This window comes from Emys orbicularis, chromosome 2 (genome assembly GCF_028017835.1).
Source record: "Emys orbicularis isolate rEmyOrb1 chromosome 2, rEmyOrb1.hap1, whole genome shotgun sequence".
Taxonomy (NCBI): domain Eukaryota; kingdom Metazoa; phylum Chordata; order Testudines; family Emydidae; genus Emys; species Emys orbicularis.
In genome coordinates, this window is record NC_088684.1 from 44214721 (window position 1) to 44229533 (window position 14813).

Below are 14813 nucleotides of genomic sequence, written 5' to 3' on the forward strand. Positions count from 1 at the left end.
AACTGCAGTAAAAACACTCCTTTTAGAATGTTCATGTTAGAGTTCAGTTTTTACCCTTCAAAAGCAGAATAACTCTGAAAGATTAAAGATAGCCAAGGAAAACAACTGTCTTTTTTGTGTGCAAAGAGCGTCAGTTATTTTGTAAGCTATTTTAAATTCAGTACTTTTAAAATATATTTTTTCCTTTATTCAAACATGAATAGTAAAATAACCTATCCTCAAATACTATTCCATGGGCTTGATGCTGTGAAATGTGCAGTGCTTGCAACTTCCACTGGTTTCAGCTGTGAAAGTTGAGGGCACACCATGCCACACAGGAATGGGCCACTAATTGTTTACATTTTTTGCTATTTCTATTACAAAACAAAAGCGGATATAAAATTAAATATGCAAAATATTGAGCTATGTCAATACTCAATTTGACAATGCCATTTAAAAAAATTCTCAGAACTTTTTCATATCACTATTATTCCCTTCTTCACATGAATATACAATACTCATGTATCATCAGCATGTTTTGAATTTTTTATGTATATACATTTTAAAACAGAAGCTATTCTAAATGCTCTCAGCTCTGAGCAGATCGCATAATACAGTAGAACTCAGAGTTACAAACACCTCAGGAATGGAGGTTGTTCGTAACTCTGAACAAAATGTTATGGTTCTTTCAAAAGTTTACAACTGAACATTGACTTAATACAGTTTTGAAACTTTACTATGCAGAAGAAAAATACTGCTTTCCTTTGTTTAGTAGTTTACATTTAACACAATACTGTACTGTATTTGCTTCTCTCTCTCTCCTGCTGCCTGTTTGCATATTTCCAGTTCCAAATGAGGTGGGTGGTTGACTGGTCAGTTCATAACTCTGGTGTTCATAACTCTGAGGTTCTACTGTAGTAGATCTTGCCTTTCTCACACCTAGTTTTTATATATAGATTCAAAGAGGAAAATAAGCTTTCCTGCTTTTTCAGCTTCCAATCTGTTTCATAACTTTGAACTAGTTATTGCACTGAACTTGTAGTTCATTTCAGGCTATTCAACAGTAGAACCTCAGAGTTCCGAACACCTTGGGAATGGAGGTTGTTCATAACGCTGAAATGTTCGTAAATCTGAACAAGCCTTTATTGGATGCTCCTCAGAGCGGACTGCTCAGAGCAGAGGCTCACAGCTCTGCAGTGGCTGCCCAGTGAGTGGGGGTGGGGACAGGTAGCTGGTTTTAGCCCCCAGCTGCAAGGGTGATGAGTGAGGCACCCTGGGGCACCGCAGTGTCAGTGGGTACGTGGTGGTCCTTTAAAACTGAGCTGTTCCTCCAGAGCTCAGGCTCCATCTCCAGCAGCTTACACTCCAGGTCAGGTTTCAGTAGCAGCTCAGGAAGTTTTCTTCCCAGGCTCTGAGCTTGCAAGCTTGTCCTCCTCCTGCCCAGGGGGGGAAGGAGAGGGAAAAATAGCATTCATCACCTCCCACCTGTAAGTGGCTGCCCGGTGGTGGGGGACAGGCAGCCCAGATGTGCCTACCTTTAAGATACAGGCACAGTAGAGTATTTGCTTTTTTTCTTTAAGTCTCTGCTGCTGCCTGATTGGTTACTTCTGGTTCCCCATGGTGTCCGGTTGACCATTTAGTCCAGTGGTCCCCAACCTTTTTCGTCTGGCGCCACCGAGGACCATGGCCGGCGGACGAGCATCCGCCGAAATGCCGCCAAGAAGCGGCAATGTCAATAGGCGTCACCGCCAAAATGCCGCCGAGAAGCAGCGTCATCCAGAGGCGTTGCTGCCGAAATGCCGCTGATTTTCAGCGGCGACGCCTCTGGATGAAGCTGCTTCTCAGCGGCATTTCAGCGGGTGCTTGTCCGCCGGCCAGTACGCGGGCGCACTTAGACGCCATGGCGCCCACGGGCACCACATTGGGGACCACTGATTTAGTCAGTAACTCTGGTGTTCATATCTTTGAGGTTTTACTGTACTGGACCTATCTGATCAAGTAAATGTTTGCAGAAATTTATAAATGTCAAAGACCCAGAAATACTTATAATCATTGTATATCAACCACATATTGCGGAAAGAGTATTTAATCAAGTTTCAGAGTAGTAGCTGTGTTAGTCTGTATCCGCAAAAAGAAAAGGAGTACTTGTGGCACCTTAGAGACTAACAAATTTATAAATTTGTTAGTCTCTAAGGTGCCACAAGTACTCCTGTTCTTTTTATTTAATCAAGGTTATCAACTCTTCAGTTAATGAGCACATTCACACATATTTAATACAAAAAGGAAAAAGACTAAGGGCTTGTCTACACTGGCAATTTACAGTACTGCAACTTTCTTGCTCAGGGGTGTGAAAAAACACCCCCCTGAGCGCAGCAAGTTTCAGCGCTGTAGTGCCAGTATAGACCGGGCTCCCAGTGCTGGTAGCTATGCCCCTCGTGGAGGTGGGTTTTTTACAGCGCTGGGAGAGCTCTCTCCCAGCACTGTGCAGCAACCACACAAGCCACGTTAAAGCACAGCATTGCCAGTGTAGACTAGCCAGAACAAACTTTGTTCTCTCATTTCTAGGCTGTAGCTTGGGACAATTGTTACATGAAATGAAAAAGCTGATCACATCAGAATGACATTCAACTGATCAAAATGATATATATATTTTTTAACCTTCCTCTTTCTCTGCTTCATATCTGTCCAAGATTCACACAGTCCGAGGAGACAATTTCTTCCTCAGCTGTATTATTGTAGTAGAACTAGTCAATAAAAATAAGACCTTCATTTCAGGTTTAATCCTATTCTTAAAAACAAACCCAAAACCACAAACAAACTAAACACTGCAGAAATGAGAAACTTGTCTTGCAAAGTTCCCACAAGGTGAAGTTGTTGCCCCACGATGGTGAATGTACTGCAGACTCAACCCCACCTATGCTATACTGAAAAACAAAAAGTCTTAGGACAAAATTCTCTAGATCACCACTTTCCCCTGGCAGCATCACTACCCCACTATCCACGTTTGATCACTGGAGACATGTCACCATTTCGCAGGTAGTTCATGGGCAAAGAGCGAACATCCCGGTTTCTGACATGCAAAAGATTAATTAAAACAAACGCTTCAGTGTCGTAAGAGCCAAAGGTTGAACAAACTCCCCGTCCGCCCCTGCTTAGGGTGACGCACTGCTCAGCTCCCAGGGACTACCACAAACACGGCTTTAAAGGGTACTTTGTGAACGCAGCCCGCAGGGGGGGCGGGCCGTAACATGACGCAGCCCCCTCAGCCCAGGGGCTCTGCCACCCCGTGACGGAGCGGAGCCTCCCAGACCAGCTCCCCCCAGAGATGGGGGTTCACCCCCCCCGTGCCTAGTCTGAGGGGACTGGGGGCAGGTTAGACTTCTTACACACCCCACCCCGCCTGCTAGGAGACAGGACTCCCCCGGCCCGCGTCGCGGCTGGGCCCCTCGCTCGCTCTCACCCCAGGCGCCCCGCCCCTGGTGGGGCCCGCACTGGCCGCACGCCAGGCTGGAGATATCGAAGTAACGGGCATCGCCGCAGTCCTGCGGCTGGCGCAGAGGCAGGGAGAAGCTCTGCCCAGCCGAGAGCCGCACGCTGAGCACCAGGAGCAGAGCAGCGGCGCCATAGCGCCCCGCCGTCGCCATGGCTACTCAGCTCCCAGCAGCCTCCAAGCCTCCCGCACCCCCCCGCGATGATTGGCGAGCCCCGCCTCCCCGCCGAATAAAGAACAGTCCCGGCTACGGACAGCCAGAGGGGCCAGAAACTGTTCAAAGCGGGTTCTTCTTCTTAGGAATCAGGGGGAGCTGCACGTGGGAAGAAAGGGTGGTCTGGTGGCCGTGCGACTCCTCACCTCCCTTGCACCACAGCGGAACTTCAGGCTTAGAAAAGCACAATGTGGTGTGAGGGAGAAAAAAACACAAAAGACTGCCAGTTAATTTAGAGAATGGATGAGTGTGGCAGAAAGAGGGAGACCATAAGAATGGCCATACTGGTCAGATCAAGGGTCCATCTAGCCCAGTAGCCTGTCTTCCGACAGTGGCCAATGCCAGGTGCCCCAGAGGGAATGAACAGAAGAGGTAATCATCAAGTGATCCATCCCCTGTCGCCCATTCCCACCTTTTGGCAAACAGAGGCGAGGCACACCATCCCTGCCATCCTGGCTAGTAGCCAGTGACCCTGATGGACCTATCTTCCGTGAATTTATCTAGTTCTTTTTTGAACCCTGTTATAGTCTTGGCCTTCACAACATACTCTGGCAAGGCGTTCCACAGATTGACTGTGCATTGAGTGAAGAAATACTTCCTTTTGTTTGTTTAAAACCTGTTGCTTATTCATTTCATTTGGTGACCCCTAGTTCTTGTGTTATGAGGAGTAAATAACCCGTCCTTATTTACTATCTCCACATCAGTCATGATTTTATAGACCTCTATCATATCCCCCCTTAATCGCCTCATTTCCAAACTGAAAAGTCCCAGTCTTATTAATCTCTCCTCATACGGAAGCCGTTCCATACTCCTAATAATTTTTATTGCCCTTTTCTGAACCTTTTCCAGTTCCAATATATCTTTTTTGAGATGTGGCGACCACATCTGCACGCAGTATTCAAGATGTGGGCATACCATGGATTTATATAGAGGCAAAATTATATTTTCTGTCTTATTATCTATCCCTTTCTTAATGATTCCCAACATTGTTTGCTTTTTTGACTGCCACTGCACATTGAGTGGATGTTTTCAGAGAACTAACCACAATGACTCCAAGATCTCTTTCTTGAGCGGTAACAGCTAATTTAGATCCCATCATTTTATATGTATAGTTGGGATTATGTTTTCCAATGTGCATTACTTTACATTTATCAACACTGAATTTCATCTGCCATTTTGTTGCCCAGTCACCCAGTTTTGAGAGATCCTTTTGTAGCTCTTTGCAGTCTGCTTGGGACTTAACTATCTTGATTAGTTTTGTATCATCTGCAAATTTTGGCACCTGTTTATTCCTTTTTCCAGATCATGTATGAATATGTTGAATAGGACTGGTCCCAGTACAGACCCCTGGAGGACACCACTATTTACCTCTCTCCATTCTGAAAACTGACCATTTATTCCTACCCTTTGTTTCCTATCTTTTAACCAGTTACAGATCCATGAGAAGACCTTTTCTCTTATCCCATGACAGCTTACTTTGTTTAAGAGCCTTTGGTCAGGGACCTTGTCAGAGGCTTTCTGAAAATTTAAGTACACTATATCCACTGGATCCCCCTTGTCCATATGCTTGTTGACCCCCTCAAAGAATTCTAGTTGATTGGTGAGACATGATTTCCCTTTACAAAAACCATGTTGACTATTCCCCAACAAATTATGTTCATCTGTGTGTCTGACAATGTTGTTCTTTACCATAGTTTCAAGCAGTTTGCCCACTACTGAAGTCAAGCTTACCGCCCTGTAATTGCTGGGATCGCCTCTGGAGCCATTTTTAAAAATTGGCATCACATTGCCTATCCTCCAGTCATTTGGTACAGAAGCTGATTTAAATGATAGGTTACAGACTACAGTTAGTAGTTCTGCAATTTCACATTTGAGTTCCTTCAGAACACTTGGGTGAATACCATCTGGTCCTGGTGACTTATTACTCTTTAGTTTATCAATTGGTTCCAAAACCTCCTCTAATGACACCTCAATTTGGGACAGTTCCTCAGATTTGTCACCTAAAAAGAATGGCTCAGGTTTGGGAATCTCCCTCGCATCCTCAGTCATGAAGACTGATGCTGTGATAAATGAAGTGGGGGGGACGGTAGCTCCCTTTTATGGACACCCAGCCAACCAGTTAGCTATAAAGTCCCTCTTGGTGGCTGTTCTCTGCTTGCTTTATCTGTAAAGGGATAAAAAAGTCCCCCAGGTAAAGGAAAGGGAGTGGGCACCTGACCAAAAGAGCCAATGGGAGGGCTAGAACTTTTTAAAATTGGGGAAAAAAGCTTCCCCTTTGTGTTGTTCTCTGGAGAGCAGATACACAGAGCAGCAATGCTGTAAGCAGCTTTAAAACCAGGTATGAAAAATCATCAATTCATACCTCAAACCTACTTATCTAAAACCCCAGATATGTAAGTAAATCAGGGAATGTCTAAAAAAAATGCGATTAGGGATATTTCTTTTATTTCTTATTGGCTTGTGATCTCCTCTGTGCTAACCCCAAATGCTTTTCTTTTGCTTGTAACCTTTAAGCTAAACCTCAAAAGAGCTATCTTGATGCTTAATTTTTGTAATTGTTTCTTTTAAAATCTAGCAAAAAGCCTAAGTTCCAAATGTATTTAGTTTCTTTTTGTTTTTAATAAAATTTACCTTTTTTAAAAACAGGATTGAATTTTTGTGTCCCTAAGAGGTTTGTGCATATGTTGTTTAATTAGCTGGTGACAACAGCTGATTGCCTTTGTTTTTTTCCCCTCAGCTCTTCCCCGGAGAGGGTGTGTGAAAGGGCTTGAGGGTACCCCACAGGAAGGAATTCCCAAGTGTTCCTTCCTGGGTTCTCAAAAGGGGGGTGGGAGAGGGAGGGTTTGCACTTAGGTGGTGGCAGCTTCTACCCATCCAAGGTCAGAGAAAAGCTGTGACCTTGGAAGATTAATACCAGCCTGGAGTGGCCAGTATTCATTTTTTAAATCCTTGTGGGCCTCCACCTTCTGCACTCGAAGTGCTAGAGGGGGAAATCAACCCTGACAGATTCAAAGAATTAATTTAGTTTCTCCGCAATGGCCTTATCATCCTTGATTGCTCCTTTAGCATCTCGATTGTCCAGTGGCCCCATTGGTTGTTGTACTTAAAAAAAACCATTGCTAATACTTTTTGAGGCTTTGGCTAGCTATTCTTTTTTGGCCTTCCTAATTATATTTACTTCATACACTATATACATTTCATTTGCCAGAGTTTATGCTCCTTTCTATTTTCCTCACTAGGCTATAACTTCCACTTTTTAAAGGATGCCTTTTTGCCTCTCACTACTTCTTTAACTTTGTTGTTGTAGTGGGGTGAGCACCCGCTCCAGCCCTGAAGGGGTTGGAAAAGGCCTGCAGAGGGCTGGGGCTGTGGAAGGGAGCAAATCCCCGGCTGATTGGGGGAAGTGGCTGCAGCTGGGGCCATGCCCCAAACAGACTAACTGGGCCTTATAAGAAGGCAGCCAAGAGCTTAACAGTCTCTCCTCTAGCTGTGGAGGGAGAGAGGCCTGGCTGCTGGAAGGTTGAGAGGTACTTGGGAGTGAGGCAGGGCTGGGGAAAAGCCAGAGGAGCAGGGGAGCTCCAGGCTGGTGATTCCCCAGGCTTTAGGGCCTGGTTCCAGGCCCATAGAGGTACTGGGTGGTAGAAGAAGGCAGCAGGTCAAACCCCCCCTTGCCAGTGATGAGTGGCATACACGGCAGTCTGCCCCAGGGAACGGGGGCTAGTTGGTGACTGGCAGTAGCCTTACACTGAGGTGAAGTGGGGATAGTGGGTGGGGGTTCCCCTGGAAGGGGGAGACCCAGAACTGTGGGGTTACTGCCAGGGGGCAGCACCCCAGATAATAGGGCACCAGGTCTGGGAGGGACACGAGGGCCAGCGGTAGCGGATCACCGGCCGACAGAGGGTGCTCCAGAGGGCTGGTGAGCTAATTCCCGGAGACAACCAGCAGGAGGTGCTGCAGGGGTGAGTCCTACCGTGTTACAGTTGTTTAGCCACAGTAGCACTTTTTTGGTTCTCTGTTTTTTTAATTTGGAGTATACATTTAAGGTGAGTCTTTATTATGGTAGCTTAAAAAAGTTTCCATGCAGCTTGCAGGGATTTCACTTTTGGCGCTGTACCTTTTAACTTCTGTTTCACTAACTTCCTCGTTTTTGTGTAGTCTCCCTTTCTGAAATTAAATGATACTGTGTTGGGCTGCTGTGGTGTTTTCCCTGCCACAGAGATGTTAAATTTAATTATATTATGGTCACTATTACCAAGCGGCCCAGCTATATTCACCTCTTGGACCAGATCCTGTGCTCCACTTAGGACTAAATCAAAAATTGCCTCTCCTCTTGTGGGTTCCAGGACTAGCTGCTCCAAGAAGCTGTCATTTAAGGTGTCAAGAAACTTTATCTCTGCATCCTGTCCTGAGGTGACATGTACCCAGTCAGTATGGGAACAGTTGAAATCCCCCTTTATTATTGAGGTTTTTTATTTATTTTTATAGCCTCTCTAATCTCCCTGAGCATTTCGCAGTCACTATCACCATCCTGGTCAAGTGGTCGGTAATACATTTCTACTGCTATATTCTTATTATTCGAGCATGGAATTACTATCCAGAGAGATTCTATGGTACAGTTTGGTTCATTTAAGATTTTTACTTCATTTGATTCTATGCCTTCTTTCCCATATAGTGCCACTCCCCCACCAGCATGACCTGTTCCGTCATTCCGATACATTTTGTACTCTGGTATTACTGTGTCCCACTGATTAAATGGGAGGGAGGAATAGGATGAGAAATAAGGAAGAAAAAAAGATGAGCAGGCTGGGAGAAAGAGGGAGAAAAGGAACAAAGAAAGGGGAATATAAGAACAGCATAAAATATAAGGTCAGAGAACCCAGTAAGAGGAGGTTCTATAGACCGAGGCAGGAGAAATAAACTTGGCTCAAAATAGGTGGGTTTTTTTGTTTTTGCCTGCAAAGCAAAGGTAAAATAAGAAGCAGTGAGCAGAAAACAGCAAAGGGGACACAACTCTAAATACCTTCCTCTCTCAGCTCACCTTTGACTGTATCCTGCTTTACTTTTTATTTGGAAAGGTTGGCAGACTTATGCTGCAGAAGAAAAGTGGCTGGATGAGAAGGTAGAAGAGAGAGGGTACCTTCTTCTCCCTTTTCCCCAGTTACCAAAACCCACCTGTATCTCTCATGCTTCTCTAAACCCTACCAAAACTTCTGTACACTAGATGTCTTCATTATTATTCCTGACCATCCTTTTCCTGACACAAAATTACATGACAGTTTATGATCCTGTGTGCTATTATTGCTTGGAAACTCATACCATGTTTATCACACCAATTGCTTCCTAGCACTTCCCAACTGAATACACATTTCAGCAGTAACAATGACTCTCTTAAGGGTCTAGTTACCTGGTGACAGAGACTTTTATCTTCCTGTGCCAGTAACATCTCTCCTGGAGACAGCAAAGAGGCCTAGTTGTCATATAAACTCAATCTGCCTACATGTTGTTGTGTTCCACCAACTATCTTGTATTTTTCACAATAAAATAATAAGAAAAAATGTCTCCATGCAGCATGACTAGAAAGCCGGAGAACCCCTTCCAGAAAAACTGGCACCTATTTCCAAACCAAAATTGAAGATAGTTGTTACTCAGATGGAGAGCAGAATCCTGACTTAATGCTCTATAATATATCCTAATGCCCAGTGTCTAAGGCCTGGTCTACACTAATTTTTTTCGCCAAAAGGCAACTTTTGGCAATGAAACAGCAGAGGTGTAAACTCTGCAAAGCCAATTTTTGCGATGAAACTCCTCGGTTGCAGCACTGTAATAAAATCACCTTGATGAGTGTCATAAGGCTTTTTTGCTCCAAGGTTTTATCGTTGTAGTGCCAGTGTAGACACAGTGCTTGATTTTAGCGCTGTTATTGGCCTTCAGAATGTGTCCCACAATGCCCATCCTCATCACTCTGGTCAGCAGTTTCAACTCTGCTGGCCTGCCACCAGGTAAACAACCTTCCATCCCTCCCCCTTTAAAGCCCTGGGAATTTTGAAATTCCCCTCCCTGTTTGCACAGCATGGAGAGCTCATATCGCATCCTCCCAGGTGACCATGGCAGCTCCACGCAGCAAACAATCTCCTGCTTGGACAACTGGAGCTACTGGATCTGATAAGTGTTTGGGGAGAGGAGGCTGTCCAGTCCCAGCTGCACTCCAGCTGTAGGAATTTCGATACCTATGGCCAGATTGCGGGCAGCTTGCGTGAAAAGGGATATGATTGGGATATGCTACAGTGCAAAGGTGAAAGAGCTGAGGAACGCGTACCACAAAGCGAGGGAGGCAAACCGTCGCTCCAGTGCTGCACTCCAGACCTGCTGTTTTATAAGGAGTTGGATGCTATCCTAGGTGGCAACCTCACCTCCACCACCAAGAGCACCGTGGATACTTTGGCGGGTCTGGAGCCAGTGGAAAGTGTATCTAACTCAGAAGAAGTAATTGATGAAGAGGTGGAGGATGAAAAAGATGTGGAGCCCATGGCAGGGTCGCCCGATGGTGAGTCCAGTCAGGAGCTGGTCTCCACTCCAGAGGTGTCTAGCCAGTCTCTGCAGTTGCTCTTTGGTGAGCCAGAAGCAGGAGAGGAGACCCCCTGGTAAGTGGTTTTGCTGTGTGAAGTTCTGAAGCAGGTTGAAAGCAGAGAAATGTAGAAGGCTGGCTTTGTTTCTGCATGCTGGGCATTTCCCCGCACAGCTAGGCAGTATGGCCCTGGGGTATGTGGCTGCTCAAAATCAGCAGCCAGGCATTCTGCCTCGGCAGTCCACCCCTGAGTAAACTTTTTACCCTTCCCTTCACAAATATTATGCAGCATGCAACACGTGGCTATAACCATGGGAATATTTTCCTCATGAAGGTCTAACCTGCCATATAGGCATCGCCAACGTGCCTTTAACCAGCCAAGCGCACATTCAATGGTCATTCTGCACCTACTGAGCATGTTGTTGAACCGCTCCTTACTGCTATCTAGGTTTCCCGTGTACAGCTTCATGAGCCATGGCATTAAGGGGTACGCCGGGCAGTGTTCCCTCTAATTTTTTTTATGTCCATGTGCATTATGAATTTTATGTGCACCAATATGGAGGTGATGTATGACACATCACTTTCATATTGGTGCACATAACAAAATTCATGTGGTGGGGGTGGGTCCAAGAGGTTTGGAGTGTGGGAGGGGGCTCAGGGCTGTGGCAGAGGGTTGGGGTGCAGGGGTGTGAGGGCTCTGGCTGGGGGTGTTGGCTCTGGTGGTGGGGCTGGGGATGAGGGGTTCAGGGTGCGGGAAGGGACTCAGGGCTGGGGCAGAGGGTTGGGGTGTGGGGGACTGCGGGCTCTGGGATGGGGCCACGGATAATGGGTTTGGGTGCAGGCTGCCCCGAAGCTGCGATGGGGAGAGGGGACTCCCCCCAGCCCTCTCACTGCAGCAGCTCGGGGCAAGGGGAGAGGCGCCGCTCCCCAGGTGTGGCAGCTCCAGCAGGCCTGGGCTGGGCCGAGGGAGGGGCTCCTCTCCCCTGGCCACACCAAGTCCAGGGCAGGTCCATGCTGGGGCCGGCAGGGTGGGGCGCCTCTCCCCGCCGCAGCAGGTCCACGCTGGGGTTGTTGGGGAGAGGCGCCTCTCCCCACTGTGGCAGGTCTGTGCTAGGGGAGAGGCGCCTCTCCCCATTGCAGTTCTGAGCCCCTGTGTGGGGCTTAATAGACAGCTGCACAGCCATGAGGCCACGCAGCTTAGAGGGAACTTAGACGCCGGGTCTCCCAGGATCACGATGGGCATTTTGACTTCCCCGTACGGTGATCTTATGGTCTGGAAAGAAAGTCCTTGCTTGCAGCTTTCTGTACAGGCCACTGTTCCTAAATATACATGCACCTTTCTGGACTACCCCACATTGATATCCGTGAAACGCCCATGGTGATCCACAAGCGCCTGCAAAACCTTGGAGCACTACCCCTTCCAACTGATGTACTCCGTTGCAAGGTGGCCCAGTGCCAGAATTGGAATATGTGTTCCATCTATCGCACCTCCACAGTTAGGGAAACCCATTTCTGCAAAGCCATCCACATTTCATGCATGTTGCCAAGAGTCACGGTCTTTGCAGTAGGATGTGATTAATGGCCTTGCACACTTGTGTTAACACAGCCCCAATGGTCAACTTTCCCACTCCAAACGGGTTCGCGATTGACTGATAGCAGTCTGGAGTTGCAATTGCTCCATGCTTTTCCACCGAGTGTGCAGTTCTCATTTGGGTATCCTTGCACCACAGGTCTGGGGTAAGCTCCGCACACAGTTCCAGGTAGGTGGCTTTCTGCATCTGAAAGTTCCCAGACCTGTATAACAATGTGATCCTACCACTCAGTGCTAGTTTCCTGACCCCAAAAGCAACGTTCCACTATGTTCAGCTGTTCTGTGAATGCCAGAAGTAACCTAATGTTGCTGCTTTCCATGTCGGACACTGCTTCAGGCAATGTGACTGCCATTGCCTTCGTAACTTCAAGAATAACTCCACTGCTATTCACGATGTGCTAGTGATAGCTTGCAGAGCAGTGGAGATGAGCGCAGGATTCATTCCTGCAGATAGATGTGGCGGGGCAAGCAGAAAACAAGGGACGTTGGAAAATGCCACGAACTGAAGACTGAAGCACATGGAATGCTGGGATGGAAAGCAGTGCATCATGGGGCATTGAGCCTGGACTCATGATGTGCCACAATCCCCTCCACCTTCCCTCAAGACCGAGCGGCAGAAGGGGGAGAGCTGCACTGTGCAATGCTCTCATTGCCAATGCAAGTGCCGCAAGTGTCTTCCACTGTCAGCAGAGCGTGTTCACAATGTGAACACCCAACAGCGATTTTCTTTAAGTGCTTTTTTTTTAATCACTGACCAAACTCTTGGTGAAAAAAATCTGCCAGTGTAGACCTAGCTAAGGCATATATCACTGACAATAGGGACCTCATAACCCATTCATTTACCTTGACACCGTCACTAGTATCCTCTGTCTCGTCTAACCAGAAAACAAACACTCAGCCCGCTAAACCCATGTTAATGCTATTCCAGCCAGCACCAAGACAGGATGGGAGGACACTACCCTGGAAACAAGCGGCAGAGATTGGAACAATTGATAATGCTAAAGCGGGGCTTCTCAAACTGGGGGTCAGGACCCTTCAGGGGGTTGCAAGGTTATTACATGGGGGGTTGCGAGCTGTCAGCCTCTACTCCAAACCCTGCTTTGCATCCAGCATTTATATGGTGTTAAATATAAATTAAAAACACTTTTCTAGATAAGTGGGGGTCATACTCAGAGGCTTGCTATGTGAAAGGCCTCACCAGTACAATGGTTTGAGAACCACTGTACTAAGGAGATGCCAGACTAGACCATGAGACTGAAGGTCAGGGAGCCCCTGACTCTGCACCCTCAACCTGAATCAGACAGGCCCTTTGCCCACTATGAGGCGGGAGCTCCCTCCCAGCACATCCACACTGCCTACATAGACGATGGCAAAGGAAAAGTGGAGCAGCCTAGGACATGCCAGGCATGCGCAGTTGTGACCCAAGCACCGGTGAAAGGGGAAAGCAACGGCAGCCACGAAAAGGATAGACGCATGCGTACTGAGCTCCGCTGAGCCGGCCGCCTATGAACGTGCACATGCGCAGTGAGATGCGGTGATGACAGCGGGAAGGTCACGCACACATGTACACTGGTTCCGGTTACAAGAAGAGGTTGCAGTGACACTCTGCCATAGGAAGTCGAGTTTGCACATGCGTAAAGATAACCCTGGCGTAAATCACCCGGGCGGGAAGAGGCTGCAGGGTCGCGCATGTGTAGTGTAGGCTGAACTGTAGCGTAGGGGGCGCGCATGCGTGTGGGCCCGGTCAGTTGGGAAAGGGGAAAGAGAGGGAGGACGCCATCTTGTTGCTGCTTCTCCGGAGCTGCGGGGACACGGAGCGAGGCGCTCTGCGGGGAGCCTCTCCCTCGTGTAGCGGGCAGCGGTGTGTACGGTGGGTGGGGCGAGGGAAGCGGGCTGAGGGAGATCCGCTTCTCCCGGGCAGTGCTCTTGGCCTCTGGCCGGCCGCCTATCCCCGGGGCGGAGGGTCTGCGCTGGGAGATGGCCACGGGGCCGGAGTCGCGCTGCCGGTTTCTCCAGCTGCCTAGGCGGGCTCCGCTGGAGTCCCGGCCTGGTCCCTGTGATGCTGTCGCATATGGAGGCCTATCGGCCGCTCCGGATGGTCCTCCTCGCCCATGAGCCTGGATATCCGCCCCGGTGCCCCGTCCTGTCCCCTCCCGCCCCGGTGCCGCGGGGAGGCCGGGCTTGTTCTCCGCAGGATCGGATCACAAACGGCCTCTGGCGGGACTGGGGCGCACCTGGCATGGGGAGAGCGACCCCTCCCGGGCCCCGTTGGCCTCTGGATGGAGGATACCGGCGAACGTGCGGGCTGGTGCTGGAGGCGCCCGGGTCGTGCTCCGCTTGGAGGCGGAAGGTGCTGTGTTTTCTAGGCTTGTGATGCGTCGGCAGTGGCCCTAATCAGGCTGCGGAGTGTGGGGATGCTGACCGAGGTCTTGAGTTTGTGGGACCGCTCGCTGGCTCAGGCTCGACTCCTGCTGGCTTCTCCTAAATAGCAGCGCCTCGCCGAAGCCTTCCGTGCAATGGGCCTATCTGCAGACTTCACTCAGATTGTTGCTCCAGTGAAACTAAATCTCCCAGTTGATAAACTTCTTGCTTTGACTGTTAAATCCATTTTTTTGCTAGCAGCTGAGATAGGGAATCGCTTACCGACTTACCAGTTTTTTTTCTAATAAAATTCATAAACATTGTTCACCCACTTTAGTTTATTTAGTTTCAGTTAATGCCATCCTCTGGCCTATGCTGGATTTTCTTCAGTTGTCCTTCCCAGACCATGAATTTGATTGCATGGAATCTGGGTATGGGAAATTCTACAGTGATAAGTAAGCATCAGTGTTATGGAGACCTAGTTTTATGAAATGTTTGATTCTTTTTGATTGGTAGTGAAAGTGAGTATGGTATGAGGTTTTGCTAGGTGATGAACTGAAAGTATAGTCCTAGTCTTGCATACTTCTTATTGATGCTTTTTTGAAGGTATTAT

The 14813-nt window shown here is 48.0% G+C and overlaps 1 protein-coding gene across 1 annotated transcript in view; it reads right to left on the reverse strand.

The window, feature by feature from the left end:
* TMEM67 (transmembrane protein 67) overlaps nucleotides 1-3623 on the reverse strand; it is a 42001-nt gene extending 38378 nt beyond the window's left edge. Inside the window, exon 1 of the mRNA XM_065399149.1 lies at nucleotides 3440-3623. Coding sequence (XP_065255221.1) covers nucleotides 3440-3623 — 184 coding nt within the window. The remainder of the gene's footprint in view (nucleotides 1-3439) is intronic.
* Nucleotides 3624-14813: the final 11190 nt, after the last annotated feature.